At 43.0% G+C, this 23,966-nt stretch overlaps 1 protein-coding gene across 1 annotated transcript; it reads left to right on the top strand.

The window, feature by feature from the left end:
* Positions 1-5,211: 5,211 nt before the first annotated feature.
* Positions 5,212-5,799, top strand: LOC145412576 (helix-loop-helix protein delilah-like). The gene has a single exon (XM_080282482.1). It carries the CDS (start codon positions 5,212-5,214, stop codon positions 5,797-5,799), a length of 588 nt encoding a protein of 195 aa, XP_080138608.1.
* The last annotated feature ends 18,167 nt before the right edge of the window (positions 5,800-23,966 follow it).

Below are 23,966 nucleotides of genomic sequence, written 5' to 3'. Positions count from 1 at the left end.
GGTGTGTCAGTGTATGGTGTGACGAGTGTGTGGTGTAGCAGGGTGTGGTGTGGTAGTGTGTGGTGTGGCAGTGTATGGTGTAGCAGGGTGTGGTGTGGGCAGTGTATGGTGTAGCAGGGGTGTGGTGTGGCAGTGTGTGGTGTAGCAGTGTGTGGTGTGGGCAGTGTGAGGTGTGGCAGTCTGTGTGGCAGTGTGTGGGTGTGGCAGTGTGCTTGATGTGCAAAAAGGTGTGGTGTAGCAGTGTGGAGATGTCAGTATGAGGTGTGGGCAGTGTGTGGGTGTGGCAGTGTGAGGTGTGGTAGTGTGGAGGTGTGGCAGTGTGTGGTGTGGCAATGTGAGGTGTGGCAGTGTGTGGTGTGGCAGGAGTGTGGTATGGCAGTGTGGGAGGTGTGGCAGTGTGTGGTGTGGCAGGTGTGTGGTTGTGGCAGGTGTGTGGTGTGGCCAAGGTGTGGTGTGGCAGGGTGTGGTGTGGCAGGGTGTGGGTGGCAGTGTGGAGTGTGGCAGTGTGAGGTGTGGCAGTCTGTGGCAGTGTGTGGTGTGGCAGTCTGTGATGTGCAAGGTGTGGTGCAGCAGTGTGAGATGTGTCAGTATGAGGTGTGGCAGTGTGTGGTGTGGCAGTGTGAGGTGTGGCAGTGTGTGGTGTGGCAGTGTGTGGTGTGGCAATGTGAGGTGTGGCAGTGTGGTGTGGCAGGGTGTGGTATGAGGGTGTGAGGGTGTGGCAGTGTGTGGTGTGGCAGGGTGTGGTGTGGCAGTGTGTGGTGTGGCAGGGGTGTGGTGTGGCAGTGTGTGGTGTGACAGTGTGAAGTAATGGCTTGCGTGGGAAGTATGGCAGTGTGAGGTGTGGCAGTGTGTGCAGTGGCACTGTATGGCATGGCAGGGTGTGATGTTGCAGTGTGAAATGTGGCAGTGTGAGGTGTGGCAGTGTTTGGTGTGGTAGTGTGTGGTGTGGCAGAGGTGTGGCAGTGTGTGGTGTGGCAGTGTGAGGTGTGGCAGTGTGAGATGTTGCAATGTGAGGTGTGGCAGTGTGAGGTGTGGCAGTGTGTGGTGTGGCAGTGTGAGGTGTGGCAGTGTGAGATGCTGCAATGTGAGGTGTAGCAGTGTGAGATGTGGTAGTGAGGTGTGGCAGTTTGTGGTGTGGCAGAGTGTGGTGTGGCAATGAGTGGTGTGGGAGTGTGTGTGGTGAGGAAGTGTGTGGTGTAGCAGTGTGTGGTGTGGCAGTGTGTGGGAAAGCGGTAGTGTGAAGTATGAAGCTGGCATGAAGTATGGCAGTGTGAGGTGTGGCAGTGTGTGCTGCATGGCTCACTTTGTCATGGCATGGCAGGAATTGTGGTGTTGCAGTGTGTGAGATGTGGCAGTGTGAGTGTGTGGCAGTGTTTGGTGTGGTAGTGTGGTGTGGCAGAGGTGTGGCAGTGTGTCGTGTGGCAGTGTGAGGTGTGGCAGTGTGTCGTGTTGCAGTGTGAGGTGTTGCAGTGTGAGGTGTTGCAGCGTGTGGTGTGGCAGTGTGCGGTGTAGCACTGTGAGGTGTGGTAGTGTGAAGTGTGGTAGTGTGAGGTGCGGCAGTGTGTGGTGTGGCATGGTGTGGTGTGGCAATGAGTGGTGTGAGTGTGTGTGGTGAGGAAGTGTGTGGCGTGGGAGTGTGTGATGTGGCAGTGTGTGCTGCAGTGGTGTGCGGTGTGCCTGTGTGGTGTGGCAGTGAGAGGTCTGGAACTGTTTTATGTAACGGTAGTGAGAGGTGTGGTGCATATATGGAAAGTGGCAGTGAGAGGTCTGGAACTGTTTTATGCTGGTAGTGAGAGGTCTGGAACTGTTTTATGTGAGAGTAGTGAGAGGTGTGTCACCCTATAGGTGATGTGGCAATGTTTGGTATGACAGTGTGAAGTGTTGCGGTGTATGGCAGGTATGACAGAGTGCTATGGCAGTGTTTCTAGTGTGGTAGTGTGAGGTTTGACGGTGTAAGTTGTGACGAGTGTGTGGCCGTGCCAGTGTTGCAGTGAGACAAGATAAAAGTTTGGCAGTGTATAGTGTGGCTGTATATGAATTGTGGCAGTGTGGGGGTGTGAATGACTGGTGATGCAGATGTGCTGATGCGGCATTGTGTGGTGTGGCAGTGTGTGGTGTGGCAGTGTGTGGTGCTACAGTGAGTGGTGTTGTAGTGTATAGTTGGGAAATGCGTGGTGTGACAGTGCGTGTTGTGGTATGTGATTGTCAGATGTTGCAATGAGTAGTGTTATTGTGGCAGTGTGTGTGGTGTGTGTGGTGTACGGTGTGACAGTGTATGTTGTGCAGGGAATGTAAGGTGTGGGAGTGTGTCAAGTGTGGCAGTGTAAAAGATGTGGCAGTTTGAGGTGTGGCAATGCAAGATATGGCAGTGGGAAGTGTGGCAGTCGATGCTGTGACAGTGTGTAGCGTGACTGGGCGGTGTAGCAGTATGTGGTGTGGGCAGTGTGTGATGTGATTGTAGGAGATGCGACACTGTTGCTGTTTTACAATCGCCCCTTATACTGCTCCTTGTCTAATACCACTGATAGTACAATTATTCCTCCAAAACGATTGTGTATCACAGTAATTAAATGATGATAAGCTAAAGTAAAAGTGATTAAAGAGACACAGACATAGACAAAAGAAAAAGCTGAGAAGGATCAAAGAGGTGGCACGAAGAAAGGTGTAAGAGACATATATGCACCTCATAAGAAGACACAGGGAATGACTACTTTGGGGATGCAGTAGAGGAAGGAAGTATTAAAAGTAAAGAAAATAGTTTAATCTTAAATGTAAGGCAGATACTGCGACAACAAAGTAAAGAAGGAAACAGGAAAAGAGCAGAGAAGAAGGGACATAGGAAAAAGAGCGGAGAAACATATAATCAGACATAAAGCACTAATTTTATGAGAATATATTAGATGAGGGAGTTAGGAAAAATGTGCAGAGAATCACAGCTATCTCATAATGCAGTAGTTCATGTACCTTAATATCAACACAGATTTTCGTTCTGTTGCTGCTCATTTCACGTTGCTCAGTTGCAAGAAAAGAAAATGCTACGGGTATACATTCATTTCATAGCACTTCCTTGTGACTCGTATCATATTTTAGTGTCACAGCTCAGGATTCGTGATGAAGAGATAGCAGTTTTAGTCCAGGTTAGAGTGAAAAGAGTATAGTCACCTCGGTCGTCCTCCACTCCTGGATATGGGCTGGCCGGAAGCCCCCGTAAGGAATGACACTTAATATATCACTTGTCCTGCTAAAGATAAGGCAACAGGACCTCTGGGGTGGGATTCTCAAACACCATTACGATCGATTTCTGTAGTAACTTAATGTTTTACAGGAAGAGCTCGACATAGAAAGATTTTTTACACATTTCTCTGATCTTCCTGCAGAAAGTATTTATAACTTGCATTTCGTCTCGTAGCTGAGTTAGAATAGGAGACAGAGGAAGATTCGACAGCCTCCTTGTCCCTCGTGCAAATCAAAACCTGAGTTACGACTGGGAACTGATCGTAACTGCTTTTGTGTATCCCAACTCAGAGTCGCATTGAACGTGGCATTGCAGGCTTCGTTACTCCTCTTGCATGGTAAATTATTCTGCGCATTACGCCTCAATATGCTCTTTCATATGACTGATGCAAATTATGTCGATATTCAAGTGATATATATAACGTAAAAGAGAACGTGATGGTGTGGTATGTAAAATAAATAGGTAAGAAATAGGTGATATAAAGCCAGCGATGGGATTTAGATGACAGCCCTTTCTCTCTCTCTCTCTCTCCCTCTCTCTCTCTCCCCCCCTCTCTCTCTCTCTCTCTCTCTCTCATGCATGGTTTTATTCAGCTTTATGAAGTCCCCAATAAAGGCGTGTATGATTAATCTCCTTCAAGCTAAATCAAGCATTTCTCATCTTATTCCTGAAAGCTGCAGTCAACCCCTCTAGATCCAAAAGTGTGCCCTAAGCTTAGTAAAAAAAAAAAAAAAAAAAAAAAATCGTGTGGAGCAAGCAAGAATGAAATATACAAGTGCGCCAGTGGATAGAAGGGGTAAATTACTACTGACAAGCGATTTTATTGAATGGGACGGCTCTGGTAAGGAAGAAGGACTAAATGATGAAGAGAAACTAGTCTCATTCCATTAAGAAAGTCTCCACCACCACTACTACCATTTCAGCGCCTTCCTCTAAGTCTTCCTGCTGTTTTATCACTGTCTTTAGCTTATCATAGTGTCGACTACCCTTCCCTGTAACAGAGCTCCGATGGGCCCAACAGGTTTGTAGCCGTTTGGTTTCTTTTGTATCATCATCATCATCATCATTACTTTCACCACAGTTTTTTACGATGGTGTCTTGTATGTTAACTGTTGGAACTACCAGACGACTTTATTCAGTGTTGGAGAGAGAAAGAGAGAGAGAGAGAGAGAGAGAGAGAGAGAGAGAATGAACGATTGAATGAGTGTGTGTGTGTGTGTGTGTGTGTGTGTGTGTGTGTGTGTGTGTGTGTGTGTGTGTGTGTGTGTGTGTGTGTGTGCGTGCGTGCGTGCGCGGGCGTGGGCATGTCACACCTCCCGGCCAGGCTCAGGCGCCTACACCGCCCACTGGACCAGTCCAGTCTTACCTAGGCGGCTGGAGGAAGTGGGTGTACGACGCTCTGTCTCTTGGGCTGGAGCTCTCTCGCCACAGTGCAGCTCCTATTCCGCAAAAACCGTCCAGTCAAACCTCATACCTGTTGTTCTAATACCTGTGTGGGGTTCAGACAGAACGAGGGAGAGAGGTTTTTCAGAGGAACTGCCACTGGAGTTTGCAATAGGAGAGAATTTTCCTTATTTGGCAGCATATTTACATCCAAGGAGGAGGAAGCAGGGGAAGCGAGGTGAGCCTGCCAACAGCATCCGGGACACCAACATTCCTTCACCCCACACTCTCCTCACCTGCATCTGCGGGGTAGGGCACCGGCATGCGAATCCTTGGCCCTTTCTATACTCCCTCTCCATTATGAGTGACACGAGCATGCTTAAATATTCTCTTGCGAGTCCCTTCTTTGTGACTACAACAGAACAGTAAGCAATGATCTACGAATTACCGATGACATTGCAGTAAGAAATTGTATATTAACGCTGGTGACTTCGACAGTACAGTAAGTGGTGATCTATGAAATAACCCAAGTGACTCGACCTCAGGAAGTGATATAGTGGGGTCGATACTGGGGTAGGGAGTGAACTTGCGTGATGGTGCGGTGCGAAGACACAGACGAAGGGGCAGGGCGGGAGGGAGAGAAATATGGGTTGCGACCTCGCAGGATGGTGAAGCGGCTGCAGCAGGAGGTGACCAGGACACCAGGACAAGCCAAGGCCAAGCCGCGACCAGCGCCACTGTCAAAATACCGACGAAAGACAGCCAATGCTAGGGAGCGACACCGCATGAAGGAGATAAACAAGGCCTTCGATACGCTGCGACAGGTGCTTCCCGAGACTGTGGAGGTTGAGGCGGCAAGCACGCCGTCCATCATGACCAAGATCACAACATTGCGCCTGGCTGTGGACTATATCAGGGCTCTCAGTGAGGTTCTCAATGCTGACCCTCACCCTGCCTCACCATTCATACCTCACCCAGCTTCACCCTTCCTGCCTCAGCCTGCCTCTCCCTGCCTCCCGTCCCTAGACTCACCCACTGACCTGGACGACCTGCTCTCTGATGACTCCTGTTTTTTGGACGACCCCCTGGATGTATTCTACGACCTTCCTCCCCTACCTCTCCAAGACCCACTTCACTTGTTGCTGGAGGGGGAAGGAAAAGGCATGTTGCTCCTCACCTGAACTTCCACACCCCACCAAACCTCAGTACCTCCACCACACCTTCAGTGCACCCTACCGCACTTCCACCACATTCTCTTACACTCTACCACTCTCTACCAACCTCCACAACTCCGCCATAGCTCTGCCACACTCCCACCTTCCCTTTATCAGGACTGCACACATCACTATAGCATCACCACTCACCACCATGGCGCCACTGTATGTATGACGACGACTCACAGTGACATAAGCATACTTGACAGTGTTATTATCTGCGGAGTTTGTTCTTCTTCTCTCGGCATTATCACCAACAGAACTAAATTGCAAGAAATAACAAGTACATAATTAGGTTTATCATACTATGCTTCATCTCTCCGGCATACAAGAATATGCTGATGGCGATGATAATTCCCATACCTTTATAACTGTGAGAAAAAGGTTGCAGTTGTTGTTGATGATGATGATGAGGATGAGGATGGTGATTAATATTGTTATTATGTTCATGGATATACATCAATTAAGACACCTTACTGCGTGTGGAGTGCTATGATTAACTCAATATAATCATCGGTTTCATTATTCACTTGAACAATGTCTGTGCGTACACGGTGCCAAATACCGAGTGTATAATTCCCACCCAACTGCTGATAACGAGAATCGGATAATGATGATTTCTACGAACATTTAAGAACTTTACTTCAGTATTTGTGACGTGTCTTCTTATCACCGACTGAAAGCACTTGCCCTTTTCGTTGTGCCCACATATATGATAATATAATTGACGTTCTGTGGATGAGTGGGTTAGCCGACTCATAGTTTCAACATTTGAAAAAAAAAAAAAAAATCTGTTAGAGATAAGATATACAAAAAATGGAGTGAAAAGTTAAAAAGGATGATGAATCGCTAGAGAACAGACCTAAAAAAAAAAAAAAAAAGTCTTTCGAATGAATAGATGTAAATAAATCTGCAATGTGGGCAGTTTTTCAAAGTTAGGAAGAAAAGGTGTAGAAAACTGCCACAGATTTTTTTTTTTCTTTTTAAGAATACAGTAGTTGGAACAGGAAAATGCCAGTTCGAATATTTGGACACTCGGAATTTGGGCAATATTTGATGCTAGTCTCTGTGCCATGTTGCCGTGTTTAAGACTATGATGTGACCAGGTTATTGATTGCCATAATTATCTCCAGTTGCCATATGTATTATTTTACACTAGAACATTGGTTAGATTTAGCAGTTACAGTTTTGATGTTATGTTTTTAATCTACTCTTCTTTCTTTCTACCTGACTAATATTACAGTTTATATATCATCTGTTAGTTTAGTGAAGTCTTTGGTCATTACAATATACTAACATATCTAACACTGACGCTTTACACACACACACACACAATCACATTTCCATCCTCCTACGGCCATTCCTAACACCTGTACCAAATACATACAATATGTGGCCTCTCTTACCCTTCTGCCTCTCTGAATGTATCTCACGCAACCCTGATGAATATTCACCCACCTCCCGCGGGAATCATAGCCTGCGCAACACCTTCTCTCCTCTCACCTCTGGTACTTCATTCCATCCCAACCAAACCTCTTATTTTAATATATTTAGCCTCTGTTTTCACGTCTGGTGCTCCATTCTTCCCTTGTTCAATCTCTTATTACACTATACGAGTATTTAGCTTCTGATGCTTCACTCCGTCACAACCCATCATCTTATTCTATTTTATTCACTTTCTACCCTCACCTCTGATACTTAATTGCATACCAAACAAACCTCTTACCTTTGATCTATTTAACTCTGTGTCTATGTCGTGCTACGTTTTCAGCTTTTCCAACTTATTTTGTCAACCACTCCTGCATTCCATGCCCACCCTGTACTTTCCATCTCGTTCTTGGGGCAGTACCGGGTATTCTCGACATTTATTTTCCTGGATCTCTTACTTAGCGACTATTTTGTTTAAAACGCTTTATTATTCATTTATCTTTAGCTTATAGCCATTCTGATACAGGCAGAGCTTTCATGTATAACTGGTAAGAAAATATAAACCACAAAGCAGGAACATTTACTGGTATGGAAGATGTGCTTGGAGGACTCCTACATTTATGTTCTTCTCGTGTACATTTCACAAAATAATCCTTCATTTCATGCCAGTCCACTCTCACTCCTCTTTCTGGGCCTACCTTTCTTCTTCCCTCTTCCACCTAACCTCAGATCTTTCATTCATCGTGTCCAATCCTCTCACTTCTATTTTCTCGTCTCTCTCTGTCCATTTCGTCAATGGGTTTCCTCTCTGTCTCCATCAACCTCGCACAGCTTAATTCCTGCCCTGCCACATCTGAAGTCAGGATAAACACCTAAGCTATACTCTTGGTTTTCCTCGCCTTTTCCTCTAGCCACATTTCACACTACACTTGTTACATAAGTTAATAAGTAATGGTTAGTTTAATTAATACAGCCCACCCCATCGTCTTTCTCAGAGCAATATTAGTAATGAGTAGTCTAGTGGATGTAAATGGTATTTGCGAACTTCCTTAGAATATTTTGTATTACGGTGATATATTAAGATATTAGGTTACTTTTCCGTCTTCATTACGTCAGGTAGCACTACATTATCATTATTATTATTATTATTATTATTATTATTATTATTCATTATTATTATTATTGTTATTATTATTATGATAAATATTTTTGGGAGTACATTTTAGCTGTATATCATGGTACTTTAATCCCTTCAGCCCAAGGGGGAACTGGGTACTATGTTCTGGCTAGCGTCAAACGATTTCATTTGGCTAGAGAGAGACCATTGACGATAATGAGATGGGCAACACTCTCCACTGACGACTTAATGCCGAACACCTATTTTATGTTTAACTCTGGCCATCCCTAGAAGATTTTATGCATCTGGCGAGAAACCTGTCGAGGTGAAGGGACTAAACACTAAACTCAGAATGAATTTAATCGTCTGTCGTTAGCCACGCCAAAGTAAAAAATAAATAAATAAATAAAAATAAAAAATAAACATTCCCTGGCTGAAGGTTTTAAGGTAGCAAATTGGAGCTTTTTTTTTTTTCTTTTTTTCTTTTTTTTTTATCTTCAATATGCAGAATAGCAAGGTAGATCACTGTACGGAAATGCTGCTTAGGTCGCTCATTATTGCTGATAGTACAGTAGGGTATAATAACATCAGTGCATTTTTTTTCTATTTTCGGATTAGTGTAACTGTACTTTTGGTAGCACACTGAAGCAGCAGTTCAGGATACACGGCTAGCTAACCTCAATACATTAAGTGTCACGTTACATTAGTATTTCCGAATCTTTTTAGTACACCTCATTAGCAATGTAGGATAGATAGGACATACAATACTCCCTAGCGTGTAAAGTGTAGTATAAGTTTGCTTGTGTTTGTGTTGTTTGTGTTCTGTAAATACGTATTTTTTATACTTTTTAAAACATGAAATAAACTGGCTTTTGTATACATTCCGTGTTTGTATTGTCCATCTGTGTTTAGTTCAGTACAGTTAAGACAGTCTGTCCATCTGTCTATGCTATTCTGTTTGATTATCTATTAGGCCTTTTTCTTTGTCAGTCTGTTTATGTGAAATGGTTATTAAGCATAAGAACTAAACAACCCAAAGCTGAAAGCTCGATAACTTGCCATTTTCAGAGGAACTAAACAAAAATTATATTATTAGGGCTATTATCCCTGACAAATTGGATAAACCATTTACAGGTAAGAGCCTTTATTTTGCCCACTAAAGGACTTTTTCAGTTACTAGCCACCTTTGCTAAAATCCCGAACTTTTACACAGTATCTTACACTGAGGTCTGGTTACCTGGGGTAAGGGGGGGGGGGGCAATGGGTGGGGGAACACAATCCCTTTCAACCCCTTTTCCCCTCACCCTGTGTAACCAAACCTCAGTACAAAGACAGATAGATAAATAGACAGAAGACAGGTAATCACACGCTGACGACCGAACTGCGTTATGGATCGGGAGCCCAGCGTCCACCACTAGCGAACAAACCGATCGATATTTACGCGGACGATATGTAGCATCTACCTGCGTTACGGATGGATTGTTAATTTTTCCTTCATGTAACAAATAATCTGACTGTAAGACTCTTTCATCTTGTCACCACTGATTGGTTAATATTATTTGTTCACTAATGAAGACAAGTTCTCTGATGAAGACTCTCTCAGGATTAGATGTAGGACAGGGAGAGAGAGAGAGAGAGAGAGAGAGAGAGGGGGGCAAGTGAGGAAGGGAAGGGAGGTGGGAGGGAGAAAGACAACACTGAAGCAAAGACAAGCTGCATGGAATTCGGTCAGAAGAAAAGAACTGATGAGACGAAAAGCCTTTCCCTTCATGATAAAAAATTCTGAATTTGGTGGGCTCCCCTGCCCCCCCCCCCACAGACGCAAGAAATCCGTATTTCAAGAATGCATGGAATCAGTTTAAAACGCCTAACTTCTATTATTTTTTTCCCAATGAGAAAATATAAGAAATCTCCAAGACAGATCATAAGAAAAACAGACACTTAGGATACTAATACTTGAAGAAGGACTGTTCTTCGTATTGTTCAAGGCTAGGGTATAATGATGAGGAAGAATCAGCCGAACTGAGAGATGGAGGAATTGAATTTTGGGGGCACTAAAAGCAACAAGATTTTTTCTATCTCGAAATAATCACGGGTCTGGTATGCAAAGGCCCTGGTTTCATAAATTTTGTCGTTACTTTTTATTAAATTCCTTAAAAGTGGTTGGAAAAGGTAAGGAAGGATTCATCAGTGCAAAGGGCTAAAGTATTCATGTTATCTATGAGTAAGAGGAAGAGAGTTGATGGAGCGATTTATGTGTGGATAGGGCTAGACATGTAACTCAGAATATTGGTGAAGGGACAGAAAGCAGAGGAACACTAATGAAGATAGTTTAGGCGAAGAACAGAGTAGTCTATAATAGTATGTCAGTGAGTGTGTCTGTATATATAATCTTTTTATCTATCAATCTATCTATCCATGTCTTTTGTTTTCCTGTATAAATCATTTAAATAAATTTGTAAATAAATTTATTTAAAATAATTTTCGTCGACTTATAAATCTGTCTAGTTGTGTGTTCGAATATATATCACCTTTTCCGTCCATCTGTTTCTGTATGTATCTATTTATAAGTATATCTTCTGCAGGTATCCGGTGTAATATGCCTATGTAGCATCTTGTCTTATGATATAAACCGGGGCGCAAATAATGAGGTTTTGTATTTCAAATTCATCTCTATGTGGGTAGAAAGCTGTGACATGACTGGATGACAGGAAGAGAAAAGGTAGTGAAGGGAAACTGTCTTATTTACAAATTTTGTCATTGGATGCCCAACCATTTGTAAAAATAATAAACGGATGATCTGCAAGAGTAAATGGCAGATTCTGATACCTGAGACACCAATGGAAAGCATATTCAGCCAGCTTTGATGCTAGTATGGTTACAGTGTGGATGAAGGGGTGGCTAATGTAATTCATACGGATGTGACTGGAGCATGGCTAGTTGGCAAGATGCACTGTAATCCCCCCAGCCATCTGTTATGCTGCATCACGAGTCTCCTTACGCTGAGCTGGTTAGTTACCGTGGTGAAATGCAGACTTGTTACTCTTTGGACCTTGGTAAAATGGTGCAAATACTTTCAGTTTGATTCTCTCTCTCTCTCTCTCTCTCTCTCTCTCTCTCTCTCTCTCTCTCTCTCTCATAGGACCAGTGCAAGACAGCTGGCAGTATTATGCCTCCGCCCACCTATGGTGGAGCCTGGAGGAGGCATTAAGTGAATGGTCTGTCCGTGTGTGCATGAATGAGTGCTTCCGAAGCAATCGACGGATTTCCACAAAACTTTTGTTAGTGATGCAGTATGGGGAGATGATGAACTGTTTAGGTCAGCTAGGTTAAGGGGTCAAAGGTCAGAGGCATATGGGGTCGACTTACTTTATCGTGTGCGTCTGTAACTCTTGTGGGCACAATATCTCCTGAATCCATTCAAGGATTTCCACCAAACTTTTGTCAGTGATGCAGTATGAGATGATGACTGATTAGATCAGCTTGATCAAGGGATCAAAGGCCAGGGTCGTATGGGGTCGACTTAGTTTTTCCTTGTGGGAGTGATACCTACTGAACTCTACAATGGATTTCAAGCGAACTTTCGTCATTGATTCAGTATGAAAGTCCCGATGAACTGATTAGGTCAGCAGGGTCAAGGGGGAGGAGATCAAGGTCATATGGGAGCGACTTAGTTTATCCTTGCGAGCGCGATTCTGAACCCCTTGACGGATTTCGACCAAACTTTTGCCATTGTTACAGTACAAAGGGACGATGAACTGATTAGGTCAGCAAGGTTATGGAGGATGTATGGCGAGTCAGTGCACAAGGTTGGCGGAGGCATACCAAGCAATGTTTTGCGTCGACAACTCGGGGCCCGAATTCATGGCGTTTCATTTTATTTTTATTTTTTCCACTGTAGAAGGCGTTTGATTAAGCACCTCATCGAAGGATAGTGGAAAAAACTCATAACCTCATACACTGGGAAATCAGGATGAACTGAATGGATAGATGGAGAACTGACTGAATGATTAGCGCCAGAGAGTAATAATCAGTGGGGATACCTCTGTCGGGGCATCATTTACAAATAAGTTATCCCAGGGCTCACTTCTTGGCCCATTATTAATTATCATTTATTTCGGTGATATAGATGTTGGCATTATCAGCTGAATTACAAAAATTACTGGTGATTCGAAGCAAGTAGGAGTTGCTTCGTTACCCGAAAAGATAGCATTCTGATCAGAATGGTCGGAAATGCTTTTCAACATCGGCAAATGCAGTGTCATGTACACTGAGTCACGCAAATCCAAAAGCCAACTATTTGTTATGAAGTGCAATCAACAGTACCGACTTAGAAAAAGGCTTAGGGTGTCCTAACTGGCATTGGTATACTAATCAGCAGTGATATCATGGTCTTGGAACCAGTGCATTGAAGTAGATGGAATGAGGTCTCTTGGTTATATAAAAACCATTTTAGGTACTGAAATAAGCAGAAAGTCCTTTCTATACAATTACCTTGCTTGGCCACATGCGTAATATGCTGTGGAGTTCTACCTGGTGATTCTGGAGAACACAAGACTTGAGAAAATGCAGGAACAGGTTGCAAAGATGATCCCATCCACCAGGCAGATGGCATACCAGAGAAGGCTAGAAGTAATGGGACTCTTTTCGTCAGAGGTTAGGCACTTATGTGCACATCTGACTGAAGCTTTCTGATCCTTCATAGACTTCAAGGTATCGTCTATCAGCAGGTACTCAGCTTAAATATCAAAACAATGAGGAACCAAAGGTAGATGCTTGACTTCAAGCATTTCCCCATGATGCACTAATAAATTTTTTCACATACAAGATTTGAAATTCCTGGGATCTGCTATTAGCAGAGGTAGTTAACAGTTCCTCAGTACAGCAGTTCCTGACACGGTAAGATTACGTTTATAAATATTAATGAGGAAATAGAAGTGGGGTGGAGTGGGAGGATAATAAATTAAGATCCATGAATATGAGCGAAAAAACTCTGTTATATATATATATATATATATATATATATATATATATATATATATATATATATTATCCAGAGAAAGAAAGAGAGAGAGAGGGAGAGAGACTAATAATTAATCCAACTCCCTTCTTCCCCATCTGGATAAGGCTACCCAATGCCAATCCAGGAATGGAGTGACAGGAAATATATATCTCCCTGGCCAAATACAGAACCACAGTAAAGTCTGTGAGCAAGGGAAGACAGCCACACCAAATCCTGCCTCACCACACGCTTCTACATTATCACACTGGTACAACTCACACTGCAGCATCTCACACTACTGCACCACACACTGCTGTATTATCACACTGTACACTTCACACTGCTACACCACACACTGCTGCATTATCACACAGGTGCACCTCACACTGCTGCATTATCACACTGGTGCGCTTCACACTGCTGCATCATCACACTGGCACACCTCATACTGCTGCACCACACATTGCTGCATCTCATACTGCTACACCTGACACTGCTTCATTATCACTCAGGCACATATCATATTGCCCTGTCCGCCACTGGTACCACACTATATTAACCCTTATATCCGAAGTCTTACTACTACCTGTTTACTTTCTTTAGCTCACCAAGGACACTCACTTGATCCATGTGACATATTATATTCTTACTAAGATTATTTTATAATGCTTAAGATACACATTCTGATTGCAAGAGTTAAATATACCCTTCCCTACAATACAGCTGCCCTTAAGCTGAGGAAAATGACCTTGTGATGGCCAAATCTTTGCACTAAAAGGGTTTTCCTGTGCAATACAAGCGGTCTTTCTTGAGTTATATAAAACCATCCTGAGGCTGCAGGAACAGACTAAACGTCCTTCATTTACAATTCTCACTGTTAAATTTCTCAGTGCCATAATTTACACTGCTACACCTTACAGTGCCACACCACACACACTTCACACGGCAACACCATACATAGCCACACCTCACACAACTCACACTCGCACGTTTTAGACACTTTACACACAGCTAACACTTCCACACCTCACACCAACACACCTCACTGTATTGAACTGTACCTCAAGTTGTAACACTTCATTTTGTCATCATAAATACTGCATATCCTACATCTCACAGTCACGCCGTAAATATACACACACACACACACACACACACACACACACACACACACACACACACACACACACACACACACTGCTATGCCTTCCATTGTCATATTACACACTATCTCGTACGTACCTCACAATGTTACTCACCACACTACACTTTACCACGCTACACATTGCCCCACCACACACTACCACATGACACACGACCACACCATACACGACCACATCACACACTGCCGCACTATGCACGGTCACAGTACACGCTGCCAGACTGTACACTGCCAAACCATACAGTAGCATGCCACACACTGACACACCAAACACTGTCCCACCACAGACTACCAGAACACACACGAGCACACCACACACTACCTCACCACACGCTATCTCACCACACCACACACTGCCGCACTACACACTGCCACAATTCACACTGCTTTACTACGCACACACTGCCATTGTCCATACGCTGCCACACCGCACATTACAGAACCACATGTAAGTGTACCATGCAAAGACATCACCACACAGAGGTACAGCTTATTCTAACACACAACACAGTGCCAAGCCTCGTACTGTCAGATTCATACCTTGTTCTGCCATACATCACACTTAGTTCGCAGTGCAACAGTTCATACAAGATACATGCTTCCACGCCACACACTCCTATAACTGGCTTTGTAATTTTTAACACTGCTGTGCTTCGTACTTGCACACACACACACACACACACACACACACACACACACACACACACACACACACACACACACACACACACACACACCGCTCGCTGGTGCAGTGGTAACGTTCTCGCTTGCCAACTGGTGGACGGGAGTTCGCGCCTCGCTCAGGTTACGAAAAGTTTCACTGACGAAGTGGGTGGTTGCTGTCCCCCTGGAGCAAGGGGACGGGTGTGTGCGTGTGTGAAGGTCACAGCCTTGCCCTTAGATCGGACTATATGAGCTCTCAGCTCCCTTCCGGGAGGGTAAAAGCTGACAATCACGACCATCAAGTGATCCTGACCGACCCGGTAAATTACACACACACACACAACTTACTAAACCTGACGCTGACGGATTCTCTCTCTCTCTCTCTCTCCACCCCTGTCTCACCCATATTCAGTCCTACTTCAGTTTCTTCTCAATCATCCCATCTCCCCCCTCTCTTCCTTCTCCCGTCGCCTGTTCTCCCTCGCCTGTCCCCTCTCTCTTGTCCAACTTCAAACATCTGTCCTTGATTCTACCAACTTTTCCCCTCCTTCTATCCGCTTTCCATCTCCCCCTCTTTGAACAAACCACCTTCAATCCCACCAATGTCTCCCCCTTCCCTGCCCTTTCGCACTCCCCATTCACACATTTTCCCTCCCCATCCCTGCTTCACACATCGCTCTTCAGCCTTATCCTATCTTCCCCTCCCTTTCTCTTTTATCACCCTTTACATTATCAGCCTTACCTCTTGTCCCCTTTCCCGTCTTTTCTGCATCTCTCTTCCATTCTCAACCCTGCTTCATCCTCCTCCTCCCCGCCCCTCTTCTAGACCCTGCCTCATCTTTCCCCCTCTCCTCCTCATCCCCCCATCCATTTTCAGTCCTATCTAATGCCACCTTTTCCCTTTTCTCCTCATCTCTCCTTCCCATTCTCTACGCCATGTCTCCCTTCCCTCTCCTCCTCATCTCCCTTCCCATCTTCAACCACCCTTCGTATGCCTTCTTCATCCCCTCCCCCTTCTCTTTCTAAACTCTATCTCATCTCTCCTTTTCCCTCTTCTTCTCATCTTCCCTGCCCCCTCTCCTCCTCATCCCGCCTTCCCTTCTGGTTCTCATGCCATCTTCACCACTTCTTCATCCCATCAATCCATTCCCCTCCCCCTTTCCCATCCCAGCCCTCCCATCTCCCTCACCCCTGACCGGGCACGCGCACTGTCTCTCCGTGTTTGCCAAGACCTTCATTACGGCACCTACACAAACACTGGATCGTTACTAAGCGGCGGTGGTGATTTCGTACCATCTCTTCGTTCGCGATTTATTCTGTAAAGTATACCTCAATATCCTCTTGTGTGTTACTGATGGAAATTGCTCGATATTAATAGGATACTAGTAACACAGAACTACAAGAATGTGTTAAGGTGTAATAAGAAGAATAAATCATTAAGGAAGAGGTGTTATGAAGACTTCTGTACCATATAGGATGCAGGCCACTTCTGACGGGCTCCCGACAGGTACCATCCTTCACGTCCATGTCCAGTTATCCTCTTACAGTCCTCCTCACTGTTCTGATAACAGTGAGTTTCTCTTGAACATCACTGCCTTCTCAGAAAATCGAGTTTATAACGAGACACATACAGGTGAAGGGAGACATGCACAGAGAGAGAGAGAGGGGGGGGGAGGGAGGGAGGGGGGGGGTACTTCCTATTGGCTTAACTCTAAATTTCACGTCATGGCACATTAACGTTTGTCTTCCTTCACTTCTCTGCGCCTCATACTGGTTGATATCAACATCTCTTGATATTCTTTACGCAGTCAGTCTAATGATTTACTCAGCCCAGAAGAGACCGCTGTAGCTGAAGGGATCAGCAGATCATTGGACAAAACTGTATATGTGTATTATTCTGTATATCACCAGACGATAGATATATAAACTGATACAAGTGCAGTAGGTAGACAGAAAGATAAACATAAGCCACAGTACTAGACTGATTGACGAAAGTGCACGTAAATTTATACAGGAAAACAACATACATGGATGGTTAGGCTGAACGATGATACGTTCAAATTGGCAGACATTCTATTGTGAAAGACCAGTGTTCATCCAAAACTATCAATATTGATGGTCATCTAGGTTTTGACCTGTCACTAACACTCTTCCTCGTATTTATCGCTAATCTTCTGAACTGTATATCTAACTCTATTCAGCCTTAAGTTTCGTTTACTAACTCTTGCCTATTCATCAATAACCTTGTGAGGTACAGTTACTTTCAGGAGAAACGATACACATCTGCTCATATTATCTTCTGTAGAGTCTACCACTAGAGGAATGTGGAACCGTTTCATTTACTGTCTGGTGCATTGGTCATCAATGCGTCAATATATGAGGGAATTAGTTCCAAATCTTACCACCAATGGATACCATTAGTACACTAAACAAGTAGCCGTGTATCGCTTCTCCTGAACACAACTGTACATGTTTATCCCTGTCCAGCAAATACACCGATGACTCCATCCTCTACTTTTCGACCCACCTATAACAATGTCTATCACAAGAGTCACAACAAAAATTACGGAATAAAACTTTGGCAAACCTGATCTGTGATTTTCTAGGTATTACTGACTGGCGTAAAGAAAAAAAAAATGTTGCTTTTATTGCGTCGAAAACAATTCCTCCTCCTTTCAGCTCGACACAATCCTCCAGATGACGTTTTCTTTCCCTTCATAACATCCATTTTAGTCCTTCAACAGATATCGATATTCGAGGTGTCTCCTTTCTTATGGTCTATTGTGGGAAGTTCGTATTACCTGTCTTGCAAAAACAGCTTCACAGAGGTTAGACGTCTTGATTCGACTCCATACATTTCTAACCCCATTTAGTGAATTTATGCAAGAACCTTATCCGTCCCTGTATTCAGTACGGCTCTCATTGTGTGTGGATAAGGAAGGGAAGTGTGAGGATCAAAACAAATGCACTTTCTAACAGCGTGGAATCAAAGCATTCATTCATTGCCATAACCACTCTAACCAACCATTGCTCAGTCTCAGGCTTTCTCACCTACAAGGAACTTAGCACAAATGGGGAATAGAAAAGCTGCATATAGAAAAGCCACTTTATTTAATGTATTCAAAAGGTATAAAAAAGTTATTTACAAACACAAACAACACAAATACAAACATAAACACAAGCACAAACAAACTTACAACTACACCTTACATCCTAAGGAGGATCATATGTGCTACCTGTCCTATGTTGCTAACATGTACTATAGAGATCTAAGAGTACTGAGGTAATGTGCTACCTAAAATACTACGGTTAGGGAGTACTACATCCTGAACTTCCACTGTAATGTGCTACCAATAGTAAAATTACACTACTCCGAACATGCTACAAAATGTACTGAGGTTATATGAGGCAATGCCGGTTTTGTTTACGTACAGCTCTATCCTCCTGTGCTGTAAAATGTACTATGTTAAGAAAGTACTCTGATGTGCTATGAAATGTAATGACTAACCACTTCTGCCAGGGAACTTCTTTTCCTTTTAATTCTAGCGTGGCTAACGTCAGGCGATTTTATTCAGTGTATGTAAAACGTCTCCCGGTTATCAAGTTGAACGTCTTCACCCCGAGGAGTCTCTCTTTACATGAATAAAACAGTTTAGCGTCTGCGAGAATAGAATATAATGTACGTACTAGAGATAAAGGGGTTAATGGGGATTGTCTCTCATCCCTTCACCGTGGAATCTCTCTCCTTTGACAAATATCATCTGTCGTTAGCCAAAATTTAACATTAAGTACATCCTGGGGCTAAAGCGGTTGAAGTGTAGTCATATAAAACTAAAATATGCTACCAAAATAAAATGTATATATTTGAATGTGCTATCAAATGTGATGAAGTTACAGTACACTAATATCCTAATGTACAAGTACTGTACTACCAAATGTACTAAAGCAGTGTGTGCAATTAACCTTCCTAACTCCAACACCATTCTCACTACATTAATTGCTCTGAGAAAGACAATGGGGTGGGCTGTAGTCATATGAGTAACCATAATAAGTAACTGTTATACTTAAGTAACTATCTCGTAATCTAAAGGTTACCACAGTTACTTATAATTCTCTGGATTTGTGTAAAGTGTGGCAGAAGGAGAAGAGGTGATAGTAGTAGAGAGTTCGCGAGGAGGAGGAGGGACCAAGAATATATGCTAAACGTTTATTCTGATTCTTCTTATTGTAGAGGGAGGCATTAAGATGTGGAGAGACTGGAAGAAGAAGAAGAAAGAACGGGAACGAGGCGGAAAGAGAGAGTTGAGAAAATAGGAAGGAGAGGATTAGCTGGGATGAAAGAAAGATTCGTGGCAAAATGCAAGAGCGAAATCGTGGTTGATCCAAAAAAGAAGTGACATTGAGTTGGGATGGAATGATGGATTACTTGGTAGCTACGGAAATAAGAGGAAGAAGATTACCTGTGAGAAAACGAAGATCTGTGCCTAAGTGGAAGAGAGGATTAGTAGTCGAACTGGTTAGACGTGGGTCCGTATTCTCGTCGGTTAAGGAAACTCCCTAACATCTCTTCCTTGGCGATTTATTTTTGGATATGGGTGTTAATATCCCTTTGTATGGTATTTACGCAGAGTATGGAGACACTGGATTTATGTAACACAGAAGAGTAGAGTAAGGTGTAATAAACAAAATAAATCGCTTAGGAAAGGTGCTTGGAAGCCTCCTTAACCGACGAGTAATATGGACCCTTGATTGAGAGAGAACTTAGAGGAATAAAGAATTACTTGGTGAAATATACAGGAGAGAACAGGGAGCCCAGGACCCGTCTCATTACCAGCTTTGTGGATTTCTTGCTACACCTCCTTACCATTATTGTTTGTATCTGGTTCGGTTATATTTTCTTATGTTATTTATCCTCAATATGTCAGGCAAAAAGAAATAAAGGAAACACACACAGGAATAATGAAAAATAATGCCCAAAATTATCGATACTGAAGAGGGCCTGGAGAACATCCTAAATTGACAAAAATACAGCCCAAGAACGAGGAGGGAGGGAGGGAGGGAGGGAGGGAGGGAGGGAGGGAGGGAGGGAGGAAGGAAGGAAGGAAGGAAGGAGGGAGGAAGTAGGGAGGGAGGGAGGGAGGAAGGAAGGAAGGAAGGAGGGAGGGAGGGAGGGAGGGAGGGAGGGAGGGAGGGAGGGAGGGAGGGAGGAAGGAAGGAAAGAGTGTTTGTTAAAATTGATAAGAGACGCAGAGAAAGGCCAAGCACGAAACAGGGGAAGAGAGTAGAACAGAACTAAACAAGAAACCAGGCTGGGATGGAATGAAGTACCAGAGGAGAAAAGAGTCAAATGGAATACAGTAGGAAGTAGGGCTGCTATGTAGTGAAGCACCATTTATAAGAAGAGAAGTTGAAAAGAATAAACACGAGGTGGGGTTAGAGGTGGGTTGAAGTACCAGAGGTGAGAGGGGAGAAGGTGTTGTGTAGACTATGATTCCCGCGGGAGGTGGGTGAATATTCATCAGGGTTGCGTGAGATACATTCAGAGTGGCAGAAGGATAAGAGAGGCCGCATGTTGTATGTATTTGGCACACGTATTGGTAATTGCGATAGGAGACTAGAAGTGTGAATGTAGGAGTGTATGTAAGGATGTGTGTGTGTGTGTGTGTGTGTGTGTGTGTGTGTGTGTGTGTGTGTGTGTGTGTGTGTGTGTGTGTGTGTGTGTGTGTGTGTGTGTGTTTTCATGACAGTAATAGTACTGTGAGGTGCAGTCATGTAAAAGTGAGAATTAGATACATTAGGACATAGATTTGTGAATTTTACAGATTATATTAGACAGATAAATTTTAGCAAGTGATACGCAAAAAGTTGGACAGACATAAGAAGTGACAGATCACTTACTGCATCAGCTAATTCTAATGAACAGAGTAATATACATATGGCAACTGAAGAACAATATGGCAAACAATTACCTGGTCACGTCATAGCCTTAAACACGGCAACATGGCACAGAGACTAGCATCAAAATATTGCCCATATTACAAGTCCAAACACTCGCAAGAACATTTCAATCAGTTTTCCTTATATTTCAAGTTCTTTTCCAAAAAATGTGACCTTTTTTTCCAGAATCCTTAGTGGCATTAAAATATTCTCGAATTTCGAATAAATGAAATAACTGTTCATCGAAAGGGCATTTTTAAAGTTCGGTTTTCCGGAGATCCACATTTTCCATGGCATATTTTCCTACGTCCTATCTTAGCAGCATCAAAATATTGCCATCCAAGCGAGTTAACTTAATCCCTTCAGAACCAGGACGTCGTTTGTAGAGGTTTTCTTCTAGCCCATCTACTAGCGATTAATTTTTCAACTTTACTGTGGACTTTGAGAATTGATAGGGAAGATATTGCGTTCCTTAACCCCCTCTTCACTACCAGGCGGCTTTCCCCTACTGAGAAAGAAAAAGTCGATAGCAGCAACATACGGTACAAATGACGTCCTCGAGCTGAAGAGATTGTGTGTCCAAATAATCACTTGGGCAGTTCTATCGAAGTTATTTTTCAGGATCACTTTCTTTTGTGTATAAATTCCCATAATACCTGTAGTTTTTCCTGCATCTTTTATCACTATTAAACTACTGCTAAAAATCTGAATACCTTTAGAACCTAGATTACTGCACTGTAATATTTTTCATTTTTTTCCAATGAATGTTACAAATTTTTCTCAAGAAATAAAAATCTGTATATAGTTTTTTTTTTTTTTCATAGTTTTTCTGGTATCAAAATATTGCCCAAATTAACTTATCGACAAATGAATGGTTCAGTTGCGTGGAAAGTCAACCATTCCTTTTTTTTTTTAATGAATATTTACAATTTTTTTCTATACACAGTTTCCATGACAGTTTTTCTACACTTTATTCCGCACTTTTTCTTATCTGTTTTGGAGAACTGGTGTATGGGGGAGAAGACTCCTGTCGTGCATACCTTTTCTAAGACAGTACAGATAGAATGGCTCATCATAAATTATCATGTAGTATACAGTCTCATAAGAATTAACATGATAGCCTCCGTTTGCTTTTCTCTTGCTTAACTGCAATTTTTCTCACTCTGACAACACAGATAGCACAGTCATAATCACCCCAGTAACACAAAGCCTGGTATCAATACATCAGCTGGCGTTTGCTCAGCTTTCCTCAGTGCTGTTCTTCCTCATAATACCCGGACAAAATTAAAGAGGTATGTTTCTTAATAGTCTCTCTCTAATTTACCCATTCAACCCAAGAATGGCTTTTTTTTTTTTCTTTTATTTCAGTCTTGCCACATCCACAAGATTTATATTCGACTTAGGAAAGACTTTGTATTTTAAAAGTTACTGAAGGCTATGTTTAACCCATCTTACTTGCAAAGTATGACCTAAACTGGATATAATCATTTGGAGATAGCAGAGATAAAAGCATGTTATCATGAAGAAAAGGTGAATATCTTTTCCCACTCTCGTCAGATAAATACCAGCTCCATACCCTACTATTCACAACATGCAGCCTCAATAGGATCATGCAGGTCTTCTCTTGCCTGTTTCCATTGCATTATAGGGGTTAGAAGTTCGTCTATTATTTCACTGCATCTGCTTCACACTTAGGGCACATAGTCACTTTCTCCTTCAATGCATCAGATCAATGAAATTCCCCTATAGGCAGAGAAAAATTCTAAGCTTCTCTCACTTCAGGAACATTAATTTTTCTCACCTCGGGAGTATTAGCCAGCAGAGAGAAGTAAGAAACTGAAGAGGTGAAATACTAAACGAACTCTTCTCCCCGACCGTACTTCCTGCTGTTAGTCATATGTTCGCAAAGATATTACAAACTGCTTAAGCACGGTTGTTTTTGTTGACGGTATTACTGGCGTAGGGTACAATTCACACGTAAGAGAGTTATTACATTTTCATTAGTTGTAGTCATGTGGCCTCAATATTTGGTACGATGGAATATTATTTTCTTTGATACTGAAGGCTTACAGTCTAAGCAAATCCACGTGTAATCTAGTTCTTAACTGTTTGTCTGTCTTCCTAGCAATTTAACATTAGCAAATGTGTGGCACATGCAGAGCTGTTTTCATTTTTTCATACTGAACACTTAATTTTATTCAAGAAACCACATAGTCCACACGCAACTTGGTTTTTAACTATCACTGAACGTCAGTAAGTGTTCAGCAGTAGTAAATATGTAGCATGCTCAACAGATGAAGTGTTTACAGACTACAGAGGCCTTAAGATTTTCAATCGCGTCACTAGGATTCATTCTCCTTATCACTATTCCGTTCCTTCAGCCCTAGGCTAGGTAAGGTGATAATTATACACAATATTTGGCACGGTGAACGAACAGGCACTTTTGTTGTAAACGATGACGATGATGATATACAAGTCCGTACTGACAGAATACAGTGAGATAAAATTATGTACTTGATATGTCCTTGAGTTTAGTTGATGATAATGATGACGAGATATGGTATAGAAGCGTCGCACGTAATAACACTCAGCTTTTTCAATTGTGTCACTGCTGGTCGTCCTTAAAGGTGTGGTAGAGCTGTGGTGGAGTGAGAGTAAGCTGGAGCTATAGTAGTGTGGTGGAGGTACGGTAAAGGTGTTATAGCGTGTGGTGGAGGTAAGACAGGGTGTGATGGGATCGTAAGGTAAGGTGGAATGTGAGGGACGCGGTACAGTGCATTAGTGTGTGCTGGAGGTGTTGTGGAGATGCGATAGGTTGTGAGAGC

The sequence above is a fragment of the Coenobita brevimanus genome, chromosome 93, assembly GCF_032717465.1.
Source record: "Coenobita brevimanus isolate Jiangsu-jjx chromosome 93, ASM3271746v2, whole genome shotgun sequence".
NCBI classification, from domain to species: Eukaryota; Metazoa; Arthropoda; class Malacostraca; order Decapoda; family Coenobitidae; genus Coenobita; species Coenobita brevimanus.
This window is presented reverse-complemented; position numbering and strand designations above follow the sequence as displayed.